The sequence below is a fragment of the Myotis nattereri genome (genome assembly GCF_964212035.1).
Source record: "Myotis nattereri genome assembly, chromosome: 1".
In the NCBI taxonomy this organism is placed as follows: domain Eukaryota; kingdom Metazoa; phylum Chordata; class Mammalia; order Chiroptera; family Vespertilionidae; genus Myotis; species Myotis nattereri.
The window spans coordinates 109,928,022-109,955,201 of record NC_138075.1 but is presented as its reverse complement, the minus strand read 5'-3'; the positions used below and the strand labels follow the sequence as shown (position 1 = coordinate 109,955,201).

Below are 27,180 nucleotides of genomic sequence, written 5' to 3'. Positions count from 1 at the left end.
TGCCGGGAAGGGCATACGTGCGAGAAGTCAGGTCCGGTGCTGCCAGGATGGCCTCTCAGCGAGGTGGGCTTTGCGTCGGGGTGCAGGCGAGCGAGGGTGTGGATCGCGTCCTGGGGACCCTTCCTGACTTGATATGGCAGGTCGAACCCACCCTCGGGACTTTGCGGAAAGATGGATGGGCGTCAGGAAGGGGAGGGGTACCTGCGATGGGGACTGAGTCGTTACTGCTACCCTCGAGGAAGGTCGTTAGGGAAAAGGCCGCACGAGGGTCGCTTTGAGACCGCGTGCAGTGGAAAAGGTTCCTTCCTCTCCCTCCCCGTCATCTCGGTGCAGCCATCTGCCCCACGTCAGCAGAAGAGCCTCATTGCCCGTTTTATAAATAGGAACATTGGGGCCTGCAGAGGAGCAGGGTCTCAGCCTACAGCCTACAAACCCCTTATGTGACTTTGCCCCTCAGACAAAACCCGCAGCTGATGTCAAGTTTCCCCGGGACAGTAGAGTCGGCCTCAGGGGTGGAGTGGAAGCTGACCCCCTGTCTGTGCCCCCAGTGTTCCCACTTTCCTGTGTGGTGCAGCAGTATGCCTGGGGGAAGATGGGTTCACACAGTGAAGTGGCTCGGCTACTGGCCAGCAGTGACCCACTGGCCCGGATCTCAGAGGACAAGCCATACGCAGAGGTGAGAGCCCGGCAGCCCACTTAGACTCCTCCGCTCCACAGGACCTGAGGCAAGGCACGTGGATCACCTGGGAGGGGGAAGCTGCACCCAAAGAAGAAAGGTTTTCTCATAATAGGCCGGGGTTTCCAGTGTCCTTCCTCAAAGAACTCTTAGCACTTACTGAATTTTATTCAGTCTTCTTTGACAATTAAAATTTTTACTTTGACTTTTACATTTTTATTTATTTAAAAAAATTACTTACTGCCCTGGCCAGTGTTTCTAAGTGGTTAGTCTTGATCTCCGCCGGCACTGAAGGGTAGAAAGGTCGTGGGTTCTAGTTCCTGTCAAGGGTGGGTACCTGGGTTGCAGGTTCAATCCTCTGCTTGCAGAGGGCAACCAATCCATGTGTTTCTCACACTGATGTCTGTCTGTCTCCCTTCCTCTCTCCCTCCCTTCCACTCTCTCTAAAAAATGAATGGGGGAAAATATCCTCGGGTGAGGATTAACAAAACAAAAGTATTTATTGATTAGAGAGACATTGATTTGTTCCACTTGTTTATGCATTAATTGGTTGCTTCTATTTTTTATTTGTGTATTTTATTTTTAGTTTTAATTTCAGAGAGGAAAGGAGAGGGAGAGAGACAGAGACATCAATGATGAGAGAGAATGGCTCAACAGCTGCCTACTGTATACCCCATACTAGGGATGGAGCCTGCATCCTGGGCATAGGCCAGCTGGGAATGGAACTGTGAACTCCTGGTTCATAGGTCGACGCTCAATCAATGAGCCATGCTGGCCAGGCATTGGTTACTTCTTGTATGTGCCTTGACTGGGGATCAAACCCACAACCTTGGAGAATTGGGATGATGCTCTAACTAACTGAGCTACCTGGCCAGGGCACTAGCTTTTACATTTTTAAACCTAAAATTATAGGCTTAAATTATATTTCTGCCCATTTAGTAGAGAAAAAGCCAAAAGCATAGGGAGGCTTTAGCCTCTAAATCGGAGACTGGCATAAATGAATGCTAACACCTCCTGGAGCTATTTGAGCTTCAGAGATTTCTAGTGACTTTGACAGTGTAGGTGTTATTCTCCTTGTTGGACAGATGAGAAAACTGAGACTCAGAGACAGGAAATAACTAGTCTAAGCCTACACAGCTGGTTAGAGGCAGAACCTGGACTAGAGACTGGGTCTCCTGCTCCTGGTATTCTGGGGTCTGCTGCCTCATTTTAGGTCCATGATTGCATGAGGATTTATACCCAGTGCTGGGAGGCCTGTCTTGGGATTTAACTGCCCTATGGGGAACAAAGGGTAACTCAGGCATTGGGGCAGGCAAACTGGTGGTGTATGTTTTTCTCTTTCCTCCCAAATTTCCTGTTTTTCCAGCTGTGGATGGGGACCCATCCCCGGGGAGATGCCAAGATTCTTGACAGTCGAATCTCTCAGAGGACCTTAGGCCAGTGGATCGCTGAGAACCAGGACTGCTTAGGCTCAAAGGTCAAGGACACCTTTAATGGCAAGCTGCCCTTCCTCTTCAAAGTGCTCTCGGTTGAAACAGCCCTCTCCATCCAGGCACACCCTAACAAGGTATAGGATCAGAATGGGGTACAATCAAGGTAGAGAAGAGCTTACTTTTAAGGCCCTCTAACAATTTTTTTAAAATATATTTTTTATTGATTTCAGAGAAGGAGAGATAGAAACATTAATAATGAGACAGAATCATTGATCGGCTGCCTCCTGTACACCCCACACTGGGAATTGAGCTCGCAATATGGGCATGTGCCCTGACCAGGAATGGAACCATGACCTCCTGGTTCATATGTCGATGCTCAACCACTGAGCACACCAGTCTGGCCCTTTTGACAACTTTTACTGCTACTTTTACCCTACCTATGCTAGGCTTCAGCTCAAAGCTAAATCCAGGCCTGACAACTCGGCAAGACCAGATGATGGTGACACATGCTGGCAGCTAAGTCTAAGTGAACAGCTGACCAGCCTGTGCCAGGGGAGTTTCTCTCACTTAACCCAGCCCAGGACTATTCATATCTGACATTTTCCTATTTGGTTCTTTTAGAGAATTCACCTTTTAGGGCAGGGCAGGTACCCTAGCTGTTGCCTCAGCTCCACCCCCGGGAGTCTTTCTGCAACAATCCCATGAGTAACATCATAAGCATTTGCCTATCCAAACTCCTCATTTCTAGATGAGCAAAGTAAGACCCAGAGAAGTGAGGGATTTACCCAAAGTCACACAGCTTGTGTCAGAGTGTGGCTTGGTGTTTGGGTTTCCTGATTCGCAGTCCAGGCCTCTTAAAGACTGCCCCCAGACTTGGCCCATGTCTCTGCCCTGGGTTGGCTGAACCTGGAATTTCTGCATTATGCCTTGACTGGGCTTGTTGCTAGAAGTAGGAAGCTACTGCTTTCTGGGGCCTGGGAGGGTAGGGAGCAAGGCCTGGGTGGGACTGGTATCCTGCTAGGTGATGGCTGCACCTTGACCTTCCTCCTCTTCCCCTGGCCATCCCACAGGAATTGGCAGAGAAGCTGCACCTCCAGGCTCCACAGCACTACCCTGATTCCAACCATAAGCCAGAAATGGCCATTGCCCTCACCTCCTTTCAGGGCTTATGTGGCTTCCGGCCAGTTGAGGAAATTGTGACCTTTCTGACAAGTAAGGTTTAGCAAAATGCTGACAGCATGCATATTGGGGCTAGAATACATGGGCAACCCAGGGCTGAGCTAGAACAGTGGCCAAGAACAGAGGTTGAATGTCACAGGAACTGAAAGGCTGATTAGCCTCATGAATTCTTGAAGCCACTGGGATAATCCCATGAGACCAGGCTTAGGTGTGGTTGCTGAGGGCTGGTGGTGAGCAGTCGGTTTTCACTGCAGTTTGCTTAGCACCGCCTGACTTCTTGGTTAGGGATGGGATGGATAGGCCCCCTGCAACTTCCCACTTTTGGGTTCTATCTTGCCATTCCTGATATGGGCCCTGGCCTGGCCTTCCTGCAGAAGTGCCTGAGTTCCAGTTCCTAGTTGGAGATAATGCAACAACCCAGCTGAAGCAGAGCCTAAGCCAGGACTCCCAAGCCATGGCCTCTGCTCTGCAGAGCAGTTTCTCCCACCTGATGGAGAGCAAGAAGCAGCTGGTGGTGGAGCAGCTCAACCTGCTGGTGAAGCGGATCTCCCAGCAAGGTGGGTGTCACCATGGGCTGGGGCCAGCATCCTGTCCTAGGTCCCCGGCACAGACACTGGGCTGTGGGGACAGGGTTCTCAATCCCTTTGCTCAAGTGGAACACTAAAACAGGCCCGACTTAGGTGGCCTGTTGGTGACTTGGCATTTCTTTCTTAACCTTTGTGGAGCAGGGCCCTAACTGGCCATCTTCTCTAGATGGCTGGAGACTGATTGGCCTGGAAGACAATTAGGATGTTTTTCACCCAGGCATTCTGAGATTTCCCCAGCCATACAGCTGCCTCCTATGGATGGATTTGCACTTTGGAGCTAGATAGCAGGAAGAAGGAAGAGAATTTTCTCTCTCCATAAGCCTGATGCTCAGAGCTCTCAATTCGTATATCTTAAATACCTGCCCTGTGCCCAACCTTGTGCTAATTAAGGAGAGTTCAGGAAATGACTGTGGTGGGTGTGGTCATCTTTGGGTTAGAGAGTCAATAGTGAAAAGCAAGGCAGAATGGACTTTCACCTATGAGCTAATATGACACACATGAGGCCCCAGCTCCTTCTCCAGGTAACCCCAGAACTCTCCTGATTCTGTCTCTACACATTTCCTCTGCTACTTGAGTCACAAGTAACTGTTTTACCCAAGTCTACCAATTGTTTTGTTTTTTTTTTGGTGTTTTCTCTGCTTGCATGCCTGTCCCTTTAGGGATTTTTGCACTCATAGCAGAAGTGATTCCTTCTACCTGGAAATCCCACAGCACCCTGCTCATATGTCAGGTATAGCCCTTGACACCTGTGAGTCTATATCATGTGCACACACAGGCCATAGACCTGTCTCCTTGACCTTTCTGTGTCCTAAGTGCTTAGCCCAGAGTAGGCATTCAGCTGTATGAACTCAGAGCCCTCCAATGTAGACCAGCTGGTTTCTTCATGTGACACTGACACACCCTGCTTTTTACTTACAAATACCCCCTCCCCTCCAGTACCTTTAAGACAACTCAGCTGCTATCCCCCACTCCCTGCCCATTTCTAAAAACCTTCCCTCACCACTCTAGCCCAAGCTGAACTCACATTTTGACCCTTAGTGCATTCTGTCTCATGCTATCTGTGGTGACCAACCTGGGACTGAGTAATTTTCTGAGATGCAGTACTTTCAGTGCTAAAAAAGGGAAAGGCTGAATTCTTGTGTTAGCTCTTAATTAGATTTTGAGCTCCTAGAACAGTGGTTCTCAACTAGGGGACATTGGCAATTACCTGGAGATATTTTTCCTTGTCAAAACTTGGGTTGAGCCCTAGCCAGTTTGGCTCAGTGGATAGAGCATCGGCCTGCGGACTGAAAGGTCCCAGGTTCGATTCCGGTCTAGGGCACATGCCCAGGTTGCAGGCTCGATCCCCAGTGGGGGCATGCAGGAGGCAGCAGATCAATGATTCTTGATGTTTCTATCTCTCTCTCCCTCTCTGATTAAAAAAACACACACACACACACACAAAAACCTGGGTTGAGGTGCTAGTGGTATCTTGTGGGTAGAACTTAGGGATGCTGCTAAACATCCTACAGTGCACAGAACAGCCCCCATAACAATCATCTGGCCCAAACTGTCAATAGTGCTGAGGGTGAGAAACAAACACTAGCTTTAAAACACACACACACACACACACACACAATGTTTTTATTGACTTTTTAGAGAAGGAGGGAGGGAAATGTGATGAGAAACATCCATTGGCTGCCTCCTGCAAGCCCCCTCCTGGGGATCAAGCCCCCAACCCGTGCATGTGCCCTGACTGGGAATCAAATAGGCATGGGATGAGGTTCAACCAATTGAACACACTGGCCAGGCCACACTCTAGCTCTTTTAATGCCTAGTGTAGTGCTAGGCATACAGAAAAATTGCCATCTGTGCAAGCTGGAGTATCAAGGAAGGCTGGTCTCCAAGAGGTTGAGCATATGGCTGGTTTAAATTCTTGTGGGCAGGCACTTGACTCTCTAAGGTGGGGCTGTGAATACCACTGAGTGTCCCTAAATGCTCTTGGGGTGCTCTGTGATTCTCAGTGGCTGCCGGAAACAATGTGGAAGACATCTGTGGGGAGCTCCTACTGCAGCTGCACCAGCAGTATCCAGGTGATATTGGATGCTTTGCCATCTACTTCCTGAACCTGCTTACCCTGAAGCCAGGGGAAGCCATGTTTCTTGAGGCCAATGTGCCCCATGCCTACCTGAAAGGAGGTGAGCCACATTTTAGCAGTGAGCCCCACTGCCATTTCCCTTGGGCCCAGTTTCCCCATCCAGACAAATGACAGAGAGGGTGGTTGAGGAGACCTTTAAGGTCCCATCCAGCTCTGACTTCCCAGGGTTCCAGAGTTCCTGAGTCAGCAGGGATGATGAATACTAAGACGATGTCAGACACTGCTTGAATCAATACACCAACTCCTTGAAGTCATGATACTCATGTTAAACCCTGTCAATGTGTGGGGAGCACAATTTGAACCTAGGCTATATTGGATCAAGTCTGTTGTTCTCTCCCCTGCATCACACTGCCTTCATTTTTGTCCTATTAACCCAAGGATTTTACATTAAAATACATGTTGCCAGGGAAGGGTGCTCCATTTTGATTGTTGGCCCTATATCCATTCTTGGACAGGAATTTCTGGGAGAATTAAGGGTCTGAGGATGAGGAGGTTTGGGGCTCCCCAAAGGTGAACATGACTACCCCTAACAACTGAGTGAACTGTCACCTGTTTTTGGTGTCCAACATTTTTATTCTCAGAGAATGCAATTCACACGTTTTTACCTAGCTGCTGTGGATTTGTAGTGCTCAAGTTTGAAGGACCAGCCTTGGAGAGCCAAACACCAAGGCATCCTTCATCAGCTCAGCATGACAATTCTCTGTCCTCAGACTGTGTGGAGTGCATGGCGTGTTCAGACAACACAGTACGTGCTGGCCTGACATCAAAGTTCATCGATGTGCCAACTCTGTGTGAAATGCTCAGCTATACCCCCAGCCCCAGCAAGGACAGGCTCTTTCCTCCAAAATGGAGTCAGGAAGACCCCTACCTTTCTCTCTATGCACCCCCTGTACCAGACTTCGCTGTTATGAAGATGGAGGTGAGTAGGGGGCCATGGTGGGTGTCCTTTTTGTGTGTGTGTTGGGGGGGGGGGCATGATAAACCTGGCAAGATACACATTGTGGGCTATACTTGGGGCTGGGTTTCCTTTTCTTGTTAAGTTCATTTGGTGAGAGATGGTCCAGGGCCTGCCCACTCCTCTCTGTACCAGGGTCCAGATGTAGGCCTCCATGCTGACAAGAGCCTGAGCAGTGGGAGAGAAGGCGGTCCTTGAGGTTGTCCTGTGCCTATGAACTGTAGGAGCAGAGTCTGAGCTACATCATTCTTTTGTTTCTTCCCACCCAGGTCCCTGGTTCAGACACTGAGTATAAAGTCTCAGCATTGGACTCTGCCAGCATCCTCTTAATGGTGCAGGGTACAGTGACAGCCAGCACTCCCACAGCCCAGGCAGAAATCCCCCTGAAACGTGGTGGGGTGCTCTTCATTGGGGCCAATGAGAGTGTCTCACTGAAGCTCACTGTGCCTGAGGACCTGCTGATATTTCGTGCTTGCTGTCTGTTGTAGAGGGCATAGCCATCCTGGCTCTCCTGCCCAGTCATCTTAAATCCTGGCCAGTCTTAACTCCTCAGGTCCAGCCCAAACTCCTTCCCTGCTCTGGACTCTTTAGTACTTCCTAGAAGAGCTGGTATAGAGCAGTGAACTCAAAAGGTAGTGACTCCTAAGCAACCCTAGGCTGAACCATCTTCCTGGGAGGAGGGGCTCGTGTGAGGAGTAAGGGCCAATACTCCACTTGTATTCTCACCACACCTGAGACGGACTCAATGCAGGATAGAGGAACTATTTCACCTACAGTATTAGACAGGTTGGTGAAATCTATGGTTAGCTCAGCATCAGTTATAGCAAAAGGGTAGTAACTAATTTCTAAGAACAGGGTTCTGGCCCTGGGAGTGCCCATTTCTTCAGTGGCAGAGGAGTGAAAGGTTAGGCCTGTGGACCAGTATTGCTCCTCGTCACTCTCTTGCTTTGTCAAAGTAATTAAAGATCACTTGTATTAAGGCACTGAATCTTTGGTATTTCAGTCTCTGAAGTGGGTAGGCTGGACTCTAGAGCACTTTTATAGGAAGGTGTGGCCAGCTTCAGCCTTAGATGCAGAGCCTACAGGCAGGCCTTGGCCCTTCACCCCTGCAGAGAGTGGAAAGTGGGTATAAAAGAGCAAGATTCTTGCCCTAACCGGTTTGGCTCAGTGGATAGAGCGTCGGCCTGCGAACTGAAAGGTCCCGGGTTCGATTCCGGTCAAGGGCATGTACCTTGGTTGCGGGCACATCCCCAGTAGGGGATATGCAGAAGGCAGCTGGTCGATGTTTCTCTCTCATCGATGTTTCTAACTCTCTATCCCTCTACCTTCCTCTCTGTAAAAAATCAATAAAATATATTTAAAAAAAAAATAAAAACAAAAAAAAATTTAAAAAAAAGAGAGCAAGATTCTTAAGCAGTGGTTCTCAACCTGTGGGTCGCGACCATCGGAAAACACATATAGCATATCAGATATTTACATTATGATTCATAACAGTGGCAAAATTACAGTTATGAAGTAGCAACAAAAATAATTTTATGATTGGGGGTCATTACAACATGAGGAACTATATTAAAGGGTTGCGGCATTAGGAAGGTTGAGAACCACTGTTTAAGGATGTGATCTGGCCTTTGGGCTGAGATTAGCTTGCTAAAACCAGCAGGCTAGGTTTGGCCACACCTGCTCATTTACATACCTCTTTGCCTGCTCTCAGGTTACAAAGTTGAGTAGATATGTCAGACTGTATAGCCTGCAAAGTACTGACTGGCCCTTCACAGAGAAAGTTTGTTAGCCACTTCTCCGGAGCACACTCAGGGACAGGGACAAGATAATACAATTCGTCTTGTGAAGAGCAATCTAGGTACTTTTTCTAAACTGGCAGAAAGTACCTTGGAGGGCATATAATTTTCCCTGTGCCTACCATCTCAGGGGGACACACTTCTGCAGGAGGCTGCACAGTTGTGTTTTACCACTGAAGATTCTGACCAACAGTCTTAGAGCTTATCACTCCAGACTAAGCAGAAACCCAGGCTATTGGTTCCTTCCTGTGGGATAAGGGTTGGGACTCTCACCAAAGGATCTTTCTGGGCTACTGCCCACACCAGACTCCCTGTTCAAGTGAATTCTAGGAAACTACTTTCAAAAAAAGTTCTGGTCAATCTGTTCTGGGTTTTCTTGGCCCCCAAATGTCCTTGGCTTAAAAAACAAACAAAAAACCTGGGAAGAAAGTGTCTGTTAAAGGGAGCTTATTCTAAAGAGAAGTGATGTGCAAAGGCTAATTCCATCCATGGTCTCCAGTGAAGCGGGTCTGAAAATAAAGCCTACTGGGAAGAGCAGAGAGGAGCTCCTAGGAGGAATGGTCACAGTTGGGGCTATTACGCTATTTCTTTTCTATATTCTTATTGATTCAGAGAGGATGGGAGAGGGAGAGAGATAGAAACATCAATGATGAGAGAACTACTGATCAGCTGCCTCCTGCATGCCCCACACTGGGGATTGAGCGCGAAACCCAGGCATGTGCCCTGACTGGGAATCAAACCACGACCTCCTGGTTCACAGGTTGACACTCAACCACTGAGCAACACTGGCCAGGCTATTTGGATATTTCTTTATTTCAGAATTTAGAAGTAGCAATGACTATGGCCTGGACCTTTCTTAAAAATCCTATTGCAACAGAGAGCTCAACTAGCATGGCTATTTATTATAAACTTACAGAGCTGTGGAAATCTAAGCCAAGAGTTCTGTAGAGTACTCTGTAAACACCATAGAGCACCACTCCCATCAGTCAGGTAAAGCCTGAATACACCCCTGTCCCCAGGGTACTGTCACCTACAGAATACCCAGCACTCTCAATAAGGCAGTTCTTGGTTCTGGGCATCTTGGTGCCTTTTGGTGATACGTTAGCTTCTGGCCCCAAACAAATGACCATACCTATCTTGCCTCACTACACACTGTCCCCTATTTCAGGTTCCTGCAACTTTCCCCACAAAGGTAGTGCCTCCCACTTAGGGTCAACCAGCTCTGGAACATCCTCTTCAGGAACAGCTGCAGCCAAATATACTAGTGTTAACAGCAACAATGATCCAGAGGGCCTTGGTCTTGGGTTCCTATAGCCACACCAGCAGTTTCCACTGTCCTAACCACCTCCCCCACAGAAAATTGTCCCACATTTAGCTGCCACCCACTTTCTGGCCCCCACTGGGTTTCCTGTTACCACTGTCTTCCTTTACACTGTCCTACATCTGACACCCTTTGTGTACATTTTGTCACCTCTGCAGAAGCCAGAAAGGCCTGGATATATCTGTGGGTGGGCAAGGGCGTCAGAATGGAGATGTCCTCACTCCCTGCAAGCATTTTCAAAGTGCTCAGAAAGTGGGCACCTATGTAGAGTTGTAGAGCCCCATTCCAGAAAAGAATGACCATGTGCCTCCCTTATCCCTTATCCCAGAAGTGGCTCTGGTCCCTGTCCCCTCTCTCTTGCTGTGTGCACTGTGAGATCATAGAATAAGTTAGCCACGGCCCCCTGGATACTGTATTCCTCTCAGCTTTCTGAGATTTGAGAAAAGCACCAATATAGATGCCAATCAAGCTAATAGGATTACCCTCATGAGGCTAGTCCTCTGACAAATATGGCCTTTTAATCTGACATTCTCAGTCTTTCAATCACCTCATGTAGTAGTAGAGCAAAAAAAGAGTCCATGCCATCCCTCATATACCCCTAGTAGTTGTAGGGCATCAAGTAAGTCAAGAGACCAGGCACTTTCCCTGTGGGGCCCACAATCCAATCCTGGCTATCATGCCCCTTGGGCTAGGAACCCTGCCCACACCCATTCAGTCCTCACCACGTTTCCAGGTAAGGCAAAACATACTAAAGCTAAATTCTAGGGAGACGTGTGGTTTAGCAAGGTATGTTGTCTAGTAGGGATCATGGAGGGGATTATGTGTCTGCTGTGTTCACAATGGGGGGCTGAGAGGCTGTGTTGCACACAGAGGTTTACTGTACAAAGTCCAATCCTGAGTATCCACTGTGAGGCCCATGCTGTGGTCAGAAGAATCTGAACAGCTGGACACAATGGAATGGTCCACATTGGGTTGAAGGGAGGCCCTCTGCCTCAGGCAGAGGCCTTGGGAGCTGGCACAGGTCCCTAATCCCCATCCTGTCTGCCTCTATGTCAGAGCCCACACACAGCTCAGCCAGTATACTTCTCACCCATTGCTACTTCTCAAGTTTACAAGGCTATTAAATAGAAAGACATTTGAATGCTCCCTGCAGCTCCCTCTCCTGGTAACCAAAATCTGCAGGCTTCTGGGCCAACATTTAGCTCCAAGACTGGATGGAGAAACTAGCTAAGACCAAGGTGGAGAATGGCAACCAAGGAACGACAAAATAAACCTACTCATACAGATCATTTGGGGATGCTCTGGGCCCAGGGATTCTGGAACCTGCTGTGTCATCAAGCAAGCTGCTATCCTCCTTGCAACAGTCAGACAGGCACAACCAGAAGAGGGCCAAAGCTTTATCCTTCCTTGAAGGGCAAACCCGTCTTGGAGCTAGAAAGGAGAGCATAAGAAATTTCTTGAACTGGTCCCACATAAATTCTTTTTCACATTCCCAGCTGCAAGCCACAAATTTTCTGCCTCCACACAACACCATCCAGCACAATCTGGGCACAAAAGCTCTTTTTCCATCCAAAGAGCATGACAACAAATACCAGTCAAGATGTTTTCAAGTGTTTTTCTTAGCCAGCATTATCACTCACCCTAAGAAACAGAATTCCTCTATTCCCCCCCTTATTAAATGGTTTCAAACTCTGCTCCAACAGCAGAGGAAAACTGCAGAATTCCATATATTACCCTATCACCCAGATGGGGGCCTCCTGCCGGAGAAGCACCAGGTAAGGGGTAACTACAGGTCACTGACTTCCCAGAAGGCCAGTATCTCAAGTGATTCTGGGAATGCAGTCTGTGACCTAGGAAGAGCCAAAAGAGATCTGCAGGCATGGCAAGCAGGGCCCATTTTAGGGGCTTATGTCTATTGGATGGTACAAGAGAAAGAGTCCCCAAGACAGCACCAGCAGCAGGAGCACGTTGAAGCCATAGGCTTGGGGGGAATGAGGTCCAAGTCCTCATCATCTGGAATCTCATCCAGGTGATACCCATCCTGGAGCAGCTGGCGGCTCACATCCTGGTTCACCTGCTAAGAGCAGGAGAGAAAATTATAAGCCAGCCTGCAAAGTAGAAATAACTGCTGCCCAAAATGCAGACTCACATTCCCTTTACAGAGCTTCCTGTCCATTCTCCACCCTCAGGTCAACCCCATACATTCCTGGACTGCAGGTGGAAATGTCAGCTTTTTCTACCTGTGCCTCAGCCAGCAGTGAGGGGCTCCCAGGAGCTTGAGCCAGTACTGTCCAGACTGCACTGTCACAAACCCCCAGGGGAGCTGCTCTCACTAAAGAATATGGAGGAATCTGATGTAAATACTAGATTCTAGAATATGTTTGAAAATCAATGCTCTGACTCTTTCCACTGGGAACCCAGACTGGTCCCTATGAAGGCTGAAAAATATGGGACAATGACACCAGAATGGTGGGGTAAAATAGTAAAGGAATAAGTTATACAACAGGGTAGAGAGCCACTTTGTCAGCACTACCATTAGACATACAGTCCTTCGATGCCTGCAGAGCTTGTCTCTTGCAAAGTGGAACCTGTCAGTCTGGTTTTACCAGTTGCTCTGAACAGAAGGAAAGTCAGACTGGGAACAGTGTAGGACTTTCTCTGGCTCTTGGCTAATTTTCTTAGTTTTAACAATCTTAGGCACCCAGATATACAAGGAGGCAGCAATTTAAAAACTGCCTCTATTCTCTTTGGCAGAAACTTGGGGGTAGTCAAAGGTTTCCAAGAGTATAAGAATACCAGTGGTATATAGTCATGTCCCCAGCACTCACTTCTGTTCAAAGCACAGGCCAGAACTTTACATCCCTTGTTTCTGTCTGGGACAATCACTCTGGAAACGCATCCAAAAGACCAGCCCGAGTATCTCAGTCTGAGTTCCCATAGATGGAACAGTTGTATGGCCTGGAAGCAAGCAAGCTTGGTGGAGGATGGCCAGGGGAGGGACAGGAATGCTGATGTCAGATAAAAGACTATCATAAAAAGGAGACTAGAATTACTGTGTGACACTGAGGGCAGGCTTAGGACCATTGAGTCCAGCTGCAGGAGACATTTCAAATTAATAAGGAAGACTTAGCTCTAAGAGCTGCATGAAGAAGGAATCGTGCATATGTGCTAGAGCAGTGGTTCTCAACCTTGGCTGCACATTAGAATCACCTGGGAATCCTGGAGGATGAGGCCCGGGAATCAGGATTTTAAAAAGATTCCCAGGTGATTCTAATGTGCAGCCAAGGTTGAGAACCACTGTGCTGGAGGGAGGACGGGCAGCAAGGTTTCTTGGAGGTAGTGAGTACCTGATTACAAGAAGCAACCAAGCAGAGGCTGGTAAACACTTGGCTGGGATTTATCTGGAGGATTCCTTTTGTCAGTGATGGCCTGGATTAGATTTGTGAGGCCATTTCCAGCCCCAAGAGTCTATGGTCTCCTGAATTTTCAACAGCCCTCCTCAGACACCTCTACCTCTGCTGTGGGAAGAGGACAGAGTAGATTGGAGAACCAACTGGAAGTCTGGCATAGTGCTGTGCATACAGCAGGCACTAGACAAGCACTTGGCAGTGGTGATAACACTGCCTGACGCCTGGCCCCATGCAAGAAGGCACTCTGCACTTGCCTCTGCAGAGGAATACCCGGAGGAGTATCTGGATTCCAGCTCCCCATCACTAGGAGAAGAGGAAGACAGTTAATTCAGGGGAAGGCCTGTGGAGCACAGCTGCAAATGACAAGGTGTAGAGCATGCAAGAGGGTCTGCAGTACTCGTGAGGTAAAGACCACACACCATAGGATTCAAGCCCAGAATTTGCTGTGAGTGTACAAATGGTTCCTTCAATGGCTCCGGCAGGGACAAGGTCACTAACAGTGCAAGACACAATAGGGAAGGATGGTTTCTCCAGACAAGGCTGGTGCTCCAAATCCAAGAGCAGCATGAATCCTCTGAGTCCTCTAAGCAAGCCATCTTGGGATGGAATAGTGCTCCAAAGAAGACAGCCCTGGAACATGCATGAAGGGTTTTGGAAGAGACAGGGGACTAGCGAAGGCACCAAGCGATCTGCAGTTTTACCCAAGTCACTCCCCAAGGGGCATTGCCAAGGAGAGCACTCACCTGTCAGAGTTGAGGGACACCAGGTTTTCATCTGGACTCTGACTAAGAGCAGTATAGCCCTTGTTAAACTTCACTGACCTGAGGGAAGATGGGAGAAGAGATCAAGCATAGATGAAGCACCAGCATCTACAGGGAAAGCCAGAATCCTTCCCTTCGGAAAAAGAACGGCTCTACTCCTGACTTGCCCCCTACCTGTCACACGGCCACCGCCGCCGGCTATGTATCTGGCTACACAGCCCTCAGAACAGGCACTGCCACCCGCGCCCCCACTGCTACCCAGGACAGCCACACTGGCATCGCTCAGGGCGGCGCGGGCCCCTCCCCGGGGCGGTCCATCTTCACTCCCGGGGACCCAGCCACCGTGCTCCTCCCTAACTTAAGACAGCGAGTGAGTCTATGCCCTGACAAAACTCTGATTCCAAAGCCCTTGCCCTGACACCATCACATTCTTAAAGAAACAGAAGAGATAAAGGTCGTTTTCCTTCCTGTTTTACAATAGTGAACCTGACAGGCTGGCGTCAGCGGAATCCCTAGCGGGGCCTTAAACGGGAGTCCAGGGTCGCCCAGCCTCGTCAGAAAACCGCTGGCAGGAGGGGCGGCGCCTGCGGACACCTTTTCCCTGAAGAGTCGGGGCGGCGCGCGGCCCCCAGCACGCCTTTTCTCCGCAGGGCGGCCTTGGCCAGGTCCCGGGGCTTCTCTGGAAGTCAAAGGGTCCGGGTTAGCGGGGTCTTCCCCGCTCGGCCGTTTCTCCCAGGCGCCAGGAAGCTGCTCTTGTCGAACAGAGTATGGGGACGGGAGCGGGCTGCAGGTGCCTCTCGGGGGTCGCCCCAGCGGGGCTCCGGGGCCCGCCAGCGGGGACGCGGCAGCCCGCCCAGGCAGACCCCCTCGGGCCGCACTCACGCAGCTTGGCCTGAATGGAAGGCGCGCGCGTCATCCTGTACGGCCCACGCTTCTCCACAGCCGCCGGGGTCTGCTCCCCGCGTCGGGGGACTCCGCAGCCACTTCTCCCGGAGGCCGGCCCCGCAGGCCGTGCCCCGCTGCGCTCCTCAGTCGCCATGGCCTCGCCAAGTCCCGCCTAAAGCCTAAGGAACGAAGGGAGGTGCTCCCTTTGAACAAGATGGCGGCGAGCAGGCGCGGATTGTAGCCGCAGAGCTTCCGGCCCCGCCCACTGAGGGCGTGGCCAGCCGTCCGCTCTTCCCGGGCGAGGTAATTTCAGTCGCTCCTTTCCGACGCATTTCGGTACTTGTCGTAGGTCTGAATTTGGGATTGTCGTGGCTAGTTCTGTCTCTAGTAAAAATCAAATGTTGATGTTTATGGAGAGTTAGGGGTGTGCCCCTGCGCGCACGTGGTCTCCGCATGTGTCGCGGATCATATTGCCACCGCCGGACCCCTCAAGGACCGGCGGAGAGAGCCTGGGTTGAATGGAAAAGAACTGTATGAGAAAGGTATTAGCGCTTTTCTCCATAAAAGGAAACAGTTCGGAGAGAGATTCAAGGACCTTGCGGAGGTCATAACTAGAGGCAGTGCCTGGGCTGATTTAATGCCAAAATCACGTTACTTCCAACACCAGGGGTTGTCTGAGACCTTGGACGAGGCCAGACCCTCTTTAGGCCTCAGTTTCTACATTTGAAAATGGAACCAACCTCATTAACCCTACAGCAGCGACAAACAAGGGTAAAATAGGCTGTAAACAGAAGGGTGAAAGTGTGCACCGAGTCTGTGTGTGGTAGGTAAGGCATGGAACTGCCATGGTGTTAAGGGTCAGCCGTCTGAGTGGGAGGGAGAAAGCTATCCCATTCTGGGCTGTAAGAAAGATTTCAAAGGAGAGACAGACATCAGTGTTGAAGCAAAGTAAGCACATATATTAAGGAAGCAAGGGAAGCAACTCTATTAAAGACTAGAGGCCTGGTGCATGAAAATTGTGCACAGGTAGGGTCCCTAGGCCTGGCCAGAGATCAGGGCGGATGGGAGCCTTCTTCCTCCTGGCTGCTGGCTGGGGCCTTCTTTCGTGGGGCATCACCCCCTGGTGATCAGCGCACATCATAGCAAGCTGTCGAACTCCAGGTCGGTTGAACTGCAGAGGGGACAACTTGCATATTAGCCTTTTATTATATAGGATAAACTTGGCATATAGCTCAAGCAGTCACCCAGCTAAACTGAGCACACTGCCCCATGGGGTTCAAGCAGTTTTTACCCTTCTATAGGTTCCTGCCTGGATATTTTGGGCAACAGACTAAATTTTAAGGTCCCCCTTTTACTCTGTTGTGGCTTTTCCCAGAACTTATGAGAACATCTGGTTATTTTATCTTGGCAAGTCCCAAGACTGCTGACTTCTTTGTTCAATGGGTGAGATACCCCCCCCCCCCCCCCCCCCCCGCCTTTCCTGTATTCTTTGGTTTGGGAGGAGAGGTATTAACCATTTGCTCTCAAGTGTCCTTGGGGAAGGTAAGGTCTTGCTACAAGCTGGCTGCAAGCTGCACAAACTTGTTTGGCCTTGTTGAATTTTCTCAGTTTCCCCTTCTACTTGCCCAGAAATTTTCCTAGCTTCTTACTATTGTGCCACAATGGCTCTTGACTTCTCTGGCCCCCAAGTGATGTGCTTGTAGCTAGTTGAAAAGAAGTCCCAGATCCTTGTAGGAACTAATGAGTCTCCTGAGGCTGTTCGGAGTCAAATGCAACTTCTGAGCCCTAAGGGTGATACAAACAGTTGAGCTAGACCAGTGATGGCGAACCTATGACACGCGAACTCATTTTTTTGGTTGATTTTTCTTTGTTAAATGGCATTTAAATATATAAAATAAATATAAAAATATAAATCTTTGTTTTACTATGGTTGCAAATATAAAAAAATTTCTATATGTGACACGGCACCAGAGTTAGGTTAGGGTTTTTCAAAATGCTGACATGCCGAGCTCAAAAGGTTCGCCATCACTGAGCTAGACTATACCTTAGGCAGCATAGGAGAAAAGAATTTAGAGTTGGGGACTTTTTTAAAAATTAGAGGCATAAAGGAATGTTAACTATTTTGTTAGATTCCACCTCTGTTTTGACTTCCAGAAACAGCAATTTCATATGGTTTAACTTAATTTTTTTTTCTTTTAATTAAATCTTTATTGTTCAGATTATTACATTTGTTCCTCTTTTTTCCCCCCATAACTCCCCTCCTCCCAGTTCCCACCCCACCCTCCCCCCTCACTCCCCACCCACTGTCCTCATCCATAGGTGCACGATTTTTGTCCAATCTCTTCCCGCATCCCCCACACCCCTTTCCCCCCCAAGAATAGTCAGTCCACTCCCTTTCTATGTCCCTGATTCTATTATAATCACCAGTTCATTCTGTTCATCAGATTATTTATTCACTTGATTCTTAGATTCACTTGTTGATAGATGCATATTTGTTGTTCATAATTTGTATCTTTACCTTTTTCTTCCTCTTCCTCTTCTTAAAGGATACCTTTCAGCATTTCATATAATCCTGGTTTGGTGGTGATGAACTCCTTTAGCTTTTCCTTATCTGTGAAGCACTTTATCTGACCTTCAATTCTGAATGATAGCTTTGCTGGATAAAGTAATCTTGGTTGTAGGTTCTTGGTATTCTCACTTTGAATATTTCTTGCCACTCCCTTCTGGCCTGCAAAGTTTCTGTTGAGAAATCAGCTGACAGTCGTATGGGTATTCCCTTGTAGGTAACTGAGTTTCTTTCTCTTGCTGTTTTTAAGATTCTCTCTTTGTCTTTTGCTCTTGGCATTTTAATTATGATGTGTCTTGGTGTGGTCCTCTTTGGATTCCTTTTGTTTGGGGTTCTCCACGCTTCTTGGACCTGTAAGTCCATTTCTTTCACCAGGTGGGGGAAGTTTTCTGTCATTATTTCTTCAAATAGGTTTTCAATATCTTGCTCTCTCTCATCTTCTGGCACCCCTATAATTCGGATGTTGGTACGCTTGAAGCTGTCCCAGAGGCTCCTTACACTATCCTCGCATTTTTGGATTCTTTTTTCATTCCACCCCTCCGGTTGGGTGTTTTTTGCTTCCTCGCATTTCAAATCATTGACTTGATTCTTGCGCTCCTCTGGTCTGCTGTCGGGAGTCTGTATAATATTCATTATTTCAGTCCGTGTATGCTTAATTTCTAGGTGGTTCCCCAACATAACATCGAGGGTCTCATTAGTTTTCTTGTAGATCTCATTAAGTTTATCGGCGGCTTCTAAACAGTTCTTGAGAGACCTTAAAAGTGTGGTTCTGAACTCTATATCTTCCATTGACAATTTTGTCCTGTTTCTTTGTCTCCGCATTTTGTTATGCTTCCTTGGTGCACCCCCTAGTGATCTTTGTGCGCAGTCTTATAGTTAAAATTTGATTGTTGTAGCTAATACCAGGGAGGGTTTGACCTCCAGGCCAAGTGGCTATGAGAATCAGCTGTGTCTGCAGTGAGAGAACTTCTGTCCTCTAGGGAGGTGCTAATCTGGCCTTTGCCTGAGGCTATCCGGCAAATGCCTCTGTGCAGGGCTTGGGCGGGGCGGGTCACACAGGATCAATAGGGTGGGCCGGAGAGAGCAGTTATGGCGGCTCTCAGTCCTGTCCCCAGGGGCTCTGCCTCTCTGAGTCCCAGCACCCGCTGCAAACCTCGGAGAGAAAGCTGCACTCGCTCTGACCGAAGCCAGACAGTCCCGCTTCTCCCGTTTGAGTCTGGGTCCCTAAAGACTCGCCTGTATCTGGAGCTCAGAGTCTGCGACTCCCTCCCGATTGAAAACGCCAACCGCGCCCTCCACCGCCAGCCCGCTCCACGCACTCCTCACCTCAGAATTTGACTTCAGCACTGCGCCTCCTCTGAGTGTCCGTATGCGTTTCTCTTTCCTCCTAGTTGTAGGACTTCCACTCAGCCAGCGTTCCTGTGGTTCTGGGTGATGTCCCTTCCGTTTTTTGGTTTCACTTTTGAAGTAGTTGTTCAAAGCAGCAAACTCCGGCGTTAACCTATGCCGCCATCTTGGTTCTCCTCAGAATAATTTATGGTTTAACTTAATTTTTAAAAATATTTTTATTGACTTCAGAGAGGAAGGGAGAGGGAGAGAGAAACACACCCCGTACTGGAGATGGAGCCTGCAACCCGAGCATATGCTCTGACCAGGAATTGAACTGTGACCTCCTAGTTCATAGGTCACAGGCTGGGCAACTTAATATTTAACTTTTCTGACCTCCCAATGAAGCTGGTTGTTACTCCTGTTATGCAATAAGACTTAGATTTGGTCAATTTCACTAGTTAAGTGGTAAATCTGGAATTTGAATCAAGCTCCCTGTAGACTCCAAAGAAATGGCTTTTCTCGTAGCTATGCTGCCTGTTAAACTGATGGGGACCTCACCAAAGGCCAAAGAAAATGTGATCAAAACCTATTTGATGTTAGAAAATCTTCAGGAACTTTTAGCAAAAAAGAGTGAGTGCCCTCATTCATGCCCCTCCTCAATCTCCCATCATTAGTGCTCAGTTCATTGCTATGTGATTGAACATGGACCCTGACTCCAGATTATTTGCTCTATCACTTACTATCAAATTATTTAACCTCCTTATGTCTCCGTTCCTTTAGCTGAGAAATGGGGATGATTATATAACTGTCTAATCTATTACGAGGTTAAATTGTCAAGTGCTTGGACTGGCACCAAGAAATTTAACTTTACACAGCTTACATGGTATTCTAAGTACTTCATATTTATTCTCTCACTTGGCTGGACAGCTCTCTTTTCTGTTTAAGATATGATGTTCACTAGGAATTGAAGAAAAAATAAATTACTCCCAACTCCCCAAAACAAACAACAAAGAATAAAGCCTAGGCTCAAGGGGATAAGTCTTCAGGACAAGAACTGCCACAGTACATGGGAAAAAGCCCCTCTTCCTCACCTCATCTACCCAGACCTTAACCCAGAATGACTGTGCTGGCACCCCTGCTGGGTTGGAGAGCCTTAGCTCCTCCATTCAGCAAAGTTTTATTCATCTGAGGTGGGGCAGGTGCTATGTGAGACCCTACAGATCTAATGATGAGCAGGACAGAGAAGGCGCCTCCTACTTTTTGATTCCCAGTCTTCTTTTATTCTTTGTTGTTGGAGGTAGGGTAGGATGGAGTGGAGGGAAATTCCCACCCTGGCTTCCAGGCCCTTCTGTTCCCATTGGGCAGTCACATCCTTTACCTTTGGCTTCAGATCATGGGCATCCCATCCATTCCCTAACCTTTCTCTAGTTCTGGGACAGATGAATCTTCATTATCAGTTAAGAATTCTTGTTCTGCTGTCCACTGGTAAGAACCTGTGATTAAGCAAAAGAAGTGATGGGGAATAGTGGTGAAATATTTTTTATTGAGGTACTAGAGGCCCGGTGCATGGGATTTGTGCACTGGTGGGGGGCATGGCCTGTGGGGATCAGCCTGCTGTGGGAGTGCCACTCATCCCGATCAGCTGAGTGGCTGTGGATCCACACTCTGAGTGGCTGCTCCAGCTGCGGTAGCAGCTGCTTATCGCCGTCAGCCAAGTGGCACTCCCACTGTTGGAGCGTACTGACCACCAGGGGGCAGCTCCTGTGTTAAGCGTCTGCCCCCTAGTGGTCAGTGAGCATCATAGCAACTGGTCGACTGGTTTTTCTGGTCATTCCAAGTTCAGTCACTGGGCTTTTATTATATAGGATAGCATAATATAACATTATATTAGTTTCAGATGTACAACAGAATGACTCAGTATTTGTATACATTGTAAAATGATCACCACAGTAAGTCTAGTTAACATCCATAATCATACATAGTTATAAAATTCTTTTTCTTTTTTTTCTCATGATAATGACTTTTTTTGTTAATATATTTTATTGTTTACAGAGAGGATGGGAGAGGGATAGAGAGTTAGAACATCGATGAGAGAGAAACACCTATCAGCTGCCTCCTGCACACCCCCTCCCCCCCACTGGGGATGTGCCTGCAACCAAGGTACATGCCCCTGACCAGAATCGAACCTGGGACCCTTGAGTCCGCAGGCTGACGCTCTATCCACTGAGCCAAACCGGCCAGGGCAGATAACGACTTTTAAGATCTACTCTCTTAGTAACTTTCAAATATGAAGTATAGTATTATTAACTATAGTCATAATGTTGTACATTTACATCCCATGGTAATTATTTTATATCTGAAATTTTATATCTTTGTCTGGCCAGCATGGCTCAGTGGTTGAGCGTCAACCTATGAACCCGGAGAACAGAGTTCAAATCCCGATCAGGGCACATGCCCAGGTTGCAGGCTTGATCCCCAGTGGGTAGTGTGCAGTGATGATTCTCTCTCATTATTCATGTTTCTGTCTCTCTCCCTCTCCATTTCTCTCTGAAATCAATAAAAATATATTTAAAATTTTTTTGTATCTTTTGATTCCCTTCATCCATTCCTCCTTCCCGCAACCACCAATCTGTTCTTTGCATCTATGAATTTATTTTGTGTTTTACATTACATATATAAGTGAGATCATATGATATTTGTCTTTCTTTATATGACTTATTTCACTTTGTATAATGCCTCAGGTTTCATCCATGTTGTTACAGATTGGAAAACTTAATTCTTTTTTATGGCTAAATAAGAATAATTCATGTTATTTTATTGACTGAGTTGTATATTATGTATACAAATTTCCCCCCATTTATCCATAAATCAACGTTTAGGTTGTTTCTATATTGTAAACAATGCTGCAGTAAACATAGCGATGGATATCTTTTTGAGTCAGTATTTCCTTGTCTTTGGATAAATACCCAGAAGTGGAATTGCTGGGTCATACAGTAGTTCTATACTGTTTTCTATAGTGGCTACACCAAAGTACATTCCCACCAACAGTTCACGAGAGTTCCTTTTTCTCCATATTCTTGCCAACACATATTTCTTGTATTTTTTTAAAAAATTATTTTTATTGATTTCACAGAGGGAGAGGGAGAGAGAGAGAAACATCAATGATGAGAGAGAATCATTGATTGGCTGCCTCTTGCACGTCCCCTACTGGGGATTGAGACCGAAAGCCCAGAAGGTGCTCTGACCAGGAATCAAATTGGGACCTCATGGTTCATAGGTCAATGCAAAACTACTGAGCAACACTGGCTGGGCTATTTCTTATCTTTTTAATTTTTAAAAATCTTTATTGTTGAGATTATTACAGATGTCACCTTCCCCTGGTTCCCGCCCCACCCCAGGTCTTCACCACCTAACTGTCTGTGTCCATAGGTAAGATCTTTGGTTAATCTCTTCCCACCCCTTCTCCCCACTTCCCCCTAAGATTTGTCAGTCTGCTCCATGCTTCCATGCTTCTGGTTCTATTTTATTCATCATTTTATTTTGTTCATTACATTTCTTGTTCATTTATTTTGTTCTTTAGATTCAATTGTTGATAGACATGTATTTGTTGCCATTTTTATTGTTTGTATTTTTTTGTCTCTTCTTCTTCCTCCTCCTTCTTCCTCTTCTTAAAGAATACCCTTCAATATTTCATATAATACTGGTTTGGTGGTGATGAAATCCTTTAGCTTTTTCTTGTTTGTGAAACTCTTTATCTGACCCTCAATTCTAAATGATAGCTTTGCTGGGTAGAATAATCTTGGTTGTAGGTCTTTGCTATTCATCACTTGGAATATTTCTTGCCATTCCCTTCTGGCCTGCAAAATTTCTGTTGATAAATCAGCTGACAGTTGTATGAGCACTCCCTTGTAGGTAACTAACTGCTTTTCTCTTGCTACTTTTAAGATTCTCTCTTTGTCTTTAACCCTTGGTATTTTAATTATGATGTGTCTTGGTGTGGGCCTCTTTGGGTTCCTCTTGTTTGGGACTGTCTGTACTTCCTGGACTTGTAAGTCTATTTCTTTTACCAGGTAGGGGAAGTTTTCTGTCATTATTTCTTCAAATAGGTTTTCAATATCTTGCTGTCTCTCTTCTCATTCTGGCACCCTCATAATGCGAATATTGTATGCTTGACATTGTCCCAGAGGCTCCTTACACTATCTTCATATTTTTGGACTCTTTTTTCTTTTTGCTCTTCTGATTGGGTGTTTTTTGCTTCCTTATATTCCAAATCATTCATTTGATTCTTGGAATCCTCTATTGTACTGTTGAATCCCTGTGAATTATTCTTTATTTCAGTTAGTGTATGCTTAATTTTGTTATTTTAAAAAAATATTTTTACTGATTTCAGAGAGGCGAAAGGAGAGGGAGAGATAGAAACATCAATGATGAGACAGAATAATTGATTGGCTGCCTTCTGCATGTCCCACACTAGGGATTGATCCCGCAACCCAGGCATGTGATCTGGGTTGATCTCCTGGTTCATAGGTCGATGCTCAATCACTGAGTCCTGCCAGCTGGGCTGTGTATGCTTAATTTCTTTATTTTTAAAATTATTTTATTTTGTTTATTATTATTATTTTGTAGTTAACCCTCACCTGAGGATTTTTTCCCATTGACTTTTAGGGAGAGTAGAAGAGAGAGGGAAAGACAGAGAGAAATATCAATGGGAGAGAAACACATAGATTGTTTGCCTCCTGCATGAGCCCCAACCAGGGCCCCAGCCATGGAGGAGCCTGCAACTGAGGTACATGCCCTTGACCAGAATCGAACCCGGGACTTTTCAGTATGCAGGCTGACATTTAATCCACTGAGCCAAACTGGCTAGGGGTGTGTATGCTTAATTTCTGACTGGTCCTTTTTCATGTCTTTGAAATTCTCACTAAGATCCTTGAAAGTCTCATGAAAATCCTTGAGTAATCTTTAACCATGGTTTTGAACTCTGTATCCAGTAGTTTGCTTACTTCTATTTCTTTAATTTGTAACATGTTTCTTTGTCTCCACATTTTGGCTGCTTCCCTGTGTTTGTTTCTGTGTATTAGATAGAGCTGCTATGTCTCCTGGAATTGGTAGAGTGGCCTTATGTAGTAGGTGTCCTGTAGGGCCCAGTGGCTCAGCCTCCCCAGTCACCCGAGCTGGGCACTCTAGTTTCCTGTGTGGCTGTGTGCACAGTCTTGTAGCTGAGTCTTGATTGCTGTTGGCGTCACTAGGAGGAATTGACCTCCACGCCAATTGGCTGTGAAGACCAGCTGCGGCTACAGTGGAAGAGCTGCTATGTCTGAAACACCCTTATGGAGCAGGACTTGCTTCAGTGGGGCTTTGGTGTTAACTGAGTCTGCTCCTTGAGTGTGTCACTTGTGCATGTGTAGAGTTGTAATCTGCTATGGCCTGAAGCTGTCCACTGGGTGTACTGGCTCTAGGGCAGTGATGGCGAACCTATGACACATGTGTCAGAGATGGCATGCAAACTCATTTTGGGTGACACACATCGACAGAAACAAAAAATTGCATAATTTAAATATTTGTCTCTCGCAACGGCCAGAGTTGGGCATCATTCGAGTAATATTATTACTCACGTTACTCATGATCAATAATGCAGTTCTAAAACCAGATGTAAACATGTACATCGGTGTTGCGTAGCAAAGATACATAGTGAAAACATCCAAGATACATTGTTCCAATATTGACATTAATATAAAAAGGTTAAGAATTGCACTATAAAGAGATTAATCTTTACTCATGACATTTTATTTTTACTCGAGTGACAAAATGCCCAATTCTGGAAACGGCCTCGTTATTGTCAACATGTGCCTCGGGTAAGCTTCCCGTGCGTTCGGGTGCATTCGGCAAACGGACGCATTTGATCGCCATGTTTGTTAGGAGACAGGAGTGGGAGGGTTAGAAGAAAAAGATATACAGTGCAACAGTGCTTGAGGAGACATTCTGCGTGTCGGATAATTGATTACAGCACCATATATTTGTTGGTTATACATACTATCTTTGAATTGTTTTGCACCAGGAGTCAGTGCAACAACACTGCAAAAAGTTAATAGGTAAGAAACCTATCAATCTTTTATAAAAAATGCCGTGATTTATATTTATTTATTTTTGCAGCCTTGTGATGGAGAATCAAAAAAATAAAAAAGCAAGATTTAATGATAAAGGAAGTGGAAGTAGCAAGACATATGGACCGAGATGTACGGGATTGTCGACAGAAACAACAGATCATTGTGCATACTGTGTAATGAAACGGTAGTGAGCAGAATGTGGAATGTAAAGAGACATTTTGAAACTAATCATTGTCCGCTCTTGAAAAAAAAGTATCGATGAAAGGAAGGAATACATTTCTAGGCAGCTATACCTCTATAAAAGTCAATCAAATTCCATCATTAAATTTGTAAGATGCTCTACAAATTTAACATCAGCAAGTTACTGTATTGCTCACTCCATAGCTCAGCATGGAAAAGCCCTCAGTGACGGAGAATTTATTAAGGAAACATTTCTAAGATGTGCGCCAGCTCTATTTCACGATATGAAAAATAAAGGTGATATTAAAAGAATTTCTGAGTTACCACTCAGTAGAAATACTATCAAAGACAGAATAATGGATCTTAACAAAAACACAACATCAATTAAAAAAAGACTTACATAGTTGTAAATATTTTTCGATTTCTCTTGATGAAACTACTGATGTCACATCAAATGCTCGGTTGGCCATTATTGCTAGATATTCTGATGGTCTCACAATGAGAGAAGAGTTGATAAAGTTAGAATCAGTGCCAATAAGTACATCAGGAAACACAATATGTAAGGTTGTTATAAAAACATTCAGTGACCTAAACATTGATATCTCTAAAATTGTGTCAGTCACGACAGATGGGGCACCAAATATGGTGGGAAAAAATGTGGGATTCCTGAAATTGTTTATGGGAGCTATTAGACATCCATTTGTACCTTTTCATTGCATTATCCATCAGGAGGTGTTGTGTGCCAAATCGGGATTCTCAGAATTGAATGATTTAATGTCAGTTGTAGCAAAAATTGTGAAATTTATAGCTTCTCGACCCCTTCACAAGCGAGAATTTTCTGCACTTTTACAGGAAGTTGATTCAACCTACAGTGGACTACTGATGTTCAATAATGTGAGATGGCTGAGTCAAGGTAAAGTACTTGAGCGATTTGTGGAGTGCTTTGAAGAAATTACAGTATTTATTGAGAAGAAGGGTCTGGTAAACTTTCCTCAGATCAATGATCATAAGTGGGTCAGCAATTTGATGTTTTTTACAGATCTCTCTGTTCATATGAATGAACTGAACTTAAAATTACAAGGTTTTGGCAAAAGTATTGATGTTATGTTTGGATACATCAAATCTTTTGAAAGTAAACTTAAAATTTTCAAGTGAAACTAAAACTTGTAAGTATTTTCCTCAGATAAAAATGTATTTCGAGAAGGCCACTACAACGAGTGTAATGGAGTCCATACTTATGTGCCAGAATATAGTAAACTCGTTATTTGAACAGTTCAGCGAAAGATTCAACCAATTTAGAAGCCTAGAACAGACCATTAAAATAATTAAGTATCCAGATGTAGTTGTTTACAGTACTTTGGAATTAAAGGATTTCCAATGGATGCAAATTGACGATTTAGAGATGCAACTTGCAGATTTTCAAGGTAGCATTTGGACTCATGTGTTTGTCGACTTAAGGTTGAAACTTGAAAATCTGGAATGAAATCGTTTGAATAATGAAGAAGAGTACAACTACGAACAAGAAATTTTGAGTGCTTGGAACAGAGTACCTGACACTTCTAGTGACATAAAAAATCTAGCGATGGCTTTGCTAACAATTTTTTCATCAACATATTCTTGTGAGACTTTGTTCTCAGCATTAAATAATATTAAAATGAACAAAAGAAACCGGCTAGCCCATGAAGTTAGTGGCACTTGCTTGGCCTTGAAGTGCACCAAGTATGAACCTGCAATCGAAGAATTAGCAGACAAACTTCAGCACCAAAAAAGTCACTAATTTCTAGTTTTCATACCATTTGATTATCATTGTTTTTATTATTATTTTTTCCTAAATGTACATTGTTTTTCTGTTTTTGCT

General features: G+C 46.0%; 2 protein-coding genes across 9 annotated transcripts; one reads left to right on the top strand and one right to left on the bottom strand.

Annotated features, from left to right (window-relative positions):
* On the top strand, window positions 1-26,531 carry MPI (mannose phosphate isomerase). 7 transcript variants are annotated; one of them, XM_081084554.1, is made up of 8 exons: window positions 1-63; window positions 549-676; window positions 2,043-2,243; window positions 3,180-3,321; window positions 3,663-3,845; window positions 5,879-6,052; window positions 6,723-6,931; window positions 25,189-26,531. In XM_081084554.1, the coding sequence occupies exons 1-8, from the start codon at window positions 48-50 to the stop codon at window positions 25,213-25,215; spliced, it is 1,080 nt and encodes a 359-aa protein (XP_080940680.1). In that variant the 5' UTR covers window positions 1-47; the 3' UTR covers window positions 25,216-26,531. The 7 variants fall into 7 exon arrangements, with proteins under 7 accessions (XP_080940680.1, XP_080940677.1, XP_080940676.1 ...); XM_081084551.1 differs by having other exon boundaries at window positions 6,594-6,931; XM_081084550.1 differs by lacking the exon at window positions 25,189-26,531 and adding an exon at window positions 7,237-7,955.
* FAM219B (family with sequence similarity 219 member B) lies at window positions 9,564-15,353 on the bottom strand. 2 transcript variants are annotated; one of them, XM_081084752.1, is made up of 6 exons: window positions 15,138-15,353; window positions 14,850-14,934; window positions 14,238-14,315; window positions 13,914-14,124; window positions 13,749-13,797; window positions 9,564-12,158 (listed from the first exon to the last, which is right to left on the bottom strand). In XM_081084752.1, exons 1-5 carry the CDS (start codon window positions 15,292-15,294, stop codon window positions 13,795-13,797), a joined length of 534 nt encoding a protein of 177 aa, XP_080940878.1. In that variant the 5' UTR covers window positions 15,295-15,353; the 3' UTR covers window positions 9,564-12,158; window positions 13,749-13,794. The 2 variants fall into 2 exon arrangements, with proteins under 2 accessions (XP_080940878.1, XP_080940879.1); XM_081084753.1 differs by lacking the exon at window positions 13,914-14,124 and having other exon boundaries at window positions 11,880-12,158; window positions 15,138-15,329.
* Window positions 26,532-27,180: the final 649 nt, after the last annotated feature.